The sequence below is a fragment of the Clarias gariepinus genome, chromosome 21 (assembly GCF_024256425.1).
Source record: "Clarias gariepinus isolate MV-2021 ecotype Netherlands chromosome 21, CGAR_prim_01v2, whole genome shotgun sequence".
NCBI lineage: Eukaryota > Metazoa > Chordata > Actinopteri > Siluriformes > Clariidae > Clarias > Clarias gariepinus.
In genome coordinates this window covers 332,508-337,500 of record NC_071120.1, presented here as the reverse complement: position 1 = coordinate 337,500, position 4,993 = coordinate 332,508, and the positions used below count along the sequence as shown (strand labels likewise).

The following is a 4,993-nucleotide window of genomic DNA, read 5'->3' as shown; positions in this document are numbered from 1 at the left end:
AGTAGGACTCAGGAAGATGATGTGATTTGTGCACTGATGGATTGATTCAACTAGATTCTTCTTTTCCACCCGTAGCAGGCAGTGGCTCATGGCCGAGAGACAGTGGCTTTCCGTCCAACCTGTCCAATCCGAGCGGAGCGTTGCAGCACCACCCACCTCAGTACTGTGAGTTACAGCACTGTACATCCTCACATCAGCCAACAAACTCTACCTCATTTTTCTTACAAGTTTACCTTATTTTGTTTGAGGTTTCCTTATTGTTGATTTAAACATTACCCAGGTTCATAACATTACCTCAGGTGCTGTCGTAAAGTCTCCATATTGTCTCCATAACTATACCTCATTTTATAATGTTACCTCATTTTATAATGTTACCTCATTGCTGTTATGCTGTTACCCTGATTTCCATAATATCTTTACCACATCATAAAGTTCTTTCGTTGCTTTTCTAACGTTTCCACGTTTGTTATAGTCGTACTTAATTTTCTTCGTTAAATTACCTCATTTCAATAATGTTTCCATATCATAACTTTGCCTCATTTTCGTTACATTACCTCATTGCTATTATAACGTTACCTCATTTCTGTCATTTTATTCTAACATTGCCTCATTGCCGTTATAATGTTGCCTCGTTTTTGTCATAACAGTTCCATGTTGCTTTTATATCATTACCTCATTTCCTTATTTATAATATAATTTTATTGTTTTCAGGTATCTCAATTCCATAATAACATTATCCTCGTTACCTCGCTGCCTCATTTCCATAATAATACCATTTTCATCACCTGTTGCCTCATTTGCTGCCACAACGTTGCCTCATGTGCCACCATCATATGGCCTCGTTTCCTTTAGGATGTTGGTCGGGGTCGCTGTAACTCTACACATTTCCTTCATAACGTCACTATATTTGCCTCATAGCTTCACCTCATTTCTGTCATACACTCAAAAAAATAACTTGTTGAATGAACGTAATTAAATTATGGAAAGAATTTCCACCTGATTTAATGGCTTTCTTTCAGCGTTAAGCAATTTTGTTGGCCCAACTTAATGTTCTTAGGTTCAGTCAAATTATTTTTATTAGGTTTATTTAACTTATTTACTACAGCTGCGTCCAACATAATTTAATACTGTTAACATAAATGAATAGCGTTGGTACAACACATTTTTCAGTTGTAACTTAAGTTGATCTAACTCAAGTAAATTTAAATTTCAAGACCTGGTCAACAGAATTCTGTGAAGGAAGGAAGCACAAGACAAACGGGATAAAATGGAGATTTTTATTTTACACCAGCAGCAACTTACAAATAAAGTCTCAATGTGAAAAGATGTACAAAATATAAAACACCACAAATAAGTATTAATCATAGAAAAACAATTTAACACCAACAGAAAGTTTTGTACTTTATAACTGTTCGTTATGACTTTTAAATATGACCGTTAGAGACGGTTGGTCAGGAAACTCCTGAAGTCAGATGCAGACAGGACACTTTCACTCACAAACTCCTGTGAAAAAATACAGATAGATTCAATTAAAATTCATGATACTTAATTTAGCAAATGAACAATATTTATACTTTCTTCCTCTCGCTTCACAACTCATGAGAACAGACCGAAACCAGAACCGAACCGCAGATTAAGCACGCGCATATAACCGTCGGTATTTTAAGTGTGATTAAAAATACAAGGAATAGCTTAAATAAACCAAAATAACGTGACTAAACATCGCTAAACAGCAGGTGACATTTATGTTCAGTATTTTGTTTCTATTTAGAAAGACGGGAATTAATTCCTGCTTACCTTTTCCACACGCCCGCCAAACGTTTGTCTTCTCAACACGCTGTGTTCTCTTCTCGCGATTTCTTCTCGCGATATTTCCGGTTTTGCTATTTCCGGTTTTCATAGTGACAAGATCTCTTTGGTTTATCTCAACATAATTAAATCTAATACATGTTAAGTTGTTAAATTTCATGTAAATACAACATGATTTATTTATGTTCATCTTGGAAACATGAAATTATTATGTACAAAACACATATTACATTTTAGTACATGTAACAGGTAGCCATGTTCATTTTTTTGAGTGTAATGTGGCCTCATGGACATTAATTCTTTTTTTTTTTCTGTCATAATTACTCTAAAAATAATGTTACATCGTCAGTGTCATAACGTTACCTCAGTGATTCCTTATTGGTACTGTTACAGTCAGATTTATTTTCATGTTCATCTCGATCTCTCTCTCAGGGCCTGTACATAATGAACTGATCTTCCAGCCCCCGATTTCCACACATCCAGGTATAACACACACACACACACACACACACACACACAATAATGTAAACTCCATTCATAGTAGCAAAGTTTTAAGATCATCCAGACTGCCTTCCCTCCCCCTCTCTGCCCCATAATCCCCCCCCCCCCCTTCCAGCTCCAGATTACTGGTGCTCCATAGCGTATTTTGAGATGGATGTTCAGGTGGGCGAGACGTTTAAGGTTCCGTCCTCGTGTCCGGTGGTGACGGTGGACGGTTATGTGGATCCGTCAGGAGGAGACCGGTTCTGCCTGGGCCAGCTCAGCAACGTTCACCGCACCGATGCTATAGAGAGAGCCAGGCATGCTAATCTATCCCAGAGTGCATTTAGCACGACCAATCACATCTGCACATTGCTCATCTTCACATTTTAAATTATAAAGCATTTTAAAGTTATTTTAAAGAACAAATTTATAAGTATTTATCTAAAAACAGTTTATATCTCCAGTTAAATGTTTAGTGTAAAACTCTGGACACTCTCTCTGATCTCTCTCTCTCTCTCTCTCTCTCCAGGCTGCACATTGGTAAAGGGGTACAGTTGGAGTGTAAGGGTGAAGGTGATGTTTGGGTGCGTTGCCTTAGCGACCATGCCGTATTCGTCCAGAGTTACTATCTGGATCGGGAAGCCGGGCGTGCACCGGGTGACGCTGTCCACAAAATCTACCCCAGTGCTTACATCAAGGTAACTCCAGTATAACAACACTATCAATACATTTCCTCTGGTTCTGATACACACAGACTACAGAACACACGTTTATAAACCCCAGTGCACGCTGTCTGTTCTCTGATCCAACCCACCCCCTCACCATCCCATAATACACACTACCCATCCCTTCACCTCTAACTACTGCTCTGTTGTGTTGTGTGTGTGTGTGTGTGTAGGTGTTTGATCTGAGGCAGTGCCACAGGCAGATGCAGCAGCAGGCAGCCACGGCTCAGGCAGCAGCCGCAGCTCAGGCAGCAGCAGTCGCAGGAAACATCCCGGGACCTGGATCAGTGGGAGGGATCGCACCGGCTATCAGTGAGCGCGCTCACACACACACACACACACACACACACACAATACTGTCATCCTGTGACATGTTCTACATTAATAGTTATGAAATACTTGTGTGTGTGTGTGTCAGGTCTGTCTGCGGCTGCAGGTATCGGGGTGGACGATCTGCGGCGGTTGTGTATTCTGCGCATGAGTTTTGTGAAAGGCTGGGGTCCTGATTATCCTCGTCAGAGCATCAAAGAAACGCCGTGCTGGATCGAGATCCACCTGCACCGAGCGCTGCAGCTGCTGGACGAGGTTCTGCACACCATGCCTATAGCTGATCCTCAACCGCTCGACTGACCTCTGACCCAAACACTCAACTCACCTAAAACCTCACTGACCTCTGAGTGACCTTTAACTTACAACGACCCCACCACTCAAAGACCTTCAGTCCCATGACTGACTTTTGACTTCACTCTGATCTCCTTAGTGCTGAATGAAAACAGACTTGTGTTCTTTTCTCGACTCAGTGTTGAGAGAGACGCCTCAGCACAGAGTGTGTGTAAATACAAACATGAAGATGGTAAAGTGTGTGTGTGTGTGTGTGTGTGTAATTATAGACGGGTGTTACTTCGGCTCAGTGAGGGGGGTGTGATTAGCAAACCCTCGTTACCGTACGACTTCATCTTGTCTAATAACAGCTCGGTACTACAGACCTTTAAGGTGACGCTTATACACACACACACACACACACACACTGAGCTCATTTCACACACATTACTGTGATAAGAAGGACGAAACAGGAACCGCAGGAACCTCACCAGGACCCCTGAGGAAGAGGACATATCTCCAGGAACACTACCAGAACATGGAGCAGCTCTCCACACACACATACACACACACACACACACTACAGCATCGCAGCTTCTCTGTAGATAACTTTTCTAAAGTAGATGACAAACTAAGGCAATAGTTATGAGTATAACCAGAAAAAGAACTGTATTGTGCCCAAGTGATGTCGTGGAAACGTCACATATCCAACATGCTGTAAACATCACAATAAACACAAATTACAATAATCTGCATTTAGGCATTCTGGTGTAGCATAAACAATATTAGTCATAACTTAGTATAACAGAGTCACAATAAACACCATTCAGTGTTCTCCTGAGTCCCGTGACTGTTGGTTTGTTGATTGTTGTTGACATGTCTATCTTATTTTTAAGATAGACATGTTTTCTCCCAGTTTGGTCATTTGCCCACACACCAGACATTTCTTTCCCATCTTACCACAGATGCTGCAAGAGGAAGATGAACACAGGCGTGTAAAGCCATGACTTAATTTCTACCCACTGCTTGAGCTGTATCACATTCAGGGGAAAGTTCTGACTGCTCTAGTTTTGTACAGTGATCGACCCCTTTTTCTTTGTGTGAGCATATGCCCCTCTTCCACCATCTGTGTTTCGGGGAGTCTGACAGGGTAGGAAGCTGACAGGGCAGGAACCTGACGTGGTCTTCTGCTGCTGTAGCCCATTCACCTCATGATTTGACACGATGTGTGATCTGGGATGTTTTCCTCTTCACTGGTGGCTATATATATATTTATTTGAGTTACTGTACACTTCATGTCAGCTCACAGCAGTCAGTTAGTTCTCATCTGACCTCACTCATTAACAGTTGAGATGTATAGCTGGGTATCAGTGTTT

General features: G+C 41.4%; 1 protein-coding gene across 2 annotated transcripts in view; it reads left to right on the top strand.

The window, feature by feature from the left end:
• Positions 1–4,432, top strand: part of smad4b (SMAD family member 4b) — a 6,837-nt gene extending 2,405 nt beyond the window's left edge. The window contains exons 6-11 of one of the 2 annotated variants that reach the window (XM_053481427.1): positions 79–165; positions 2,242–2,292; positions 2,426–2,609; positions 2,822–2,990; positions 3,191–3,329; positions 3,436–4,432. In XM_053481427.1, the coding sequence (XP_053337402.1) occupies positions 79–165; positions 2,242–2,292; positions 2,426–2,609; positions 2,822–2,990; positions 3,191–3,329; positions 3,436–3,647 (842 nt within the window). In that variant the 3' untranslated portion in view covers positions 3,648–4,432. Of the gene's footprint in view, positions 1–75; positions 166–2,241; positions 2,293–2,425; positions 2,610–2,821; positions 2,991–3,190; positions 3,330–3,435 lie in introns of both variants that reach the window. The other variant, XM_053481426.1, reaches the window with a different exon arrangement.
• The last annotated feature ends 561 nt before the right edge of the window (positions 4,433–4,993 follow it).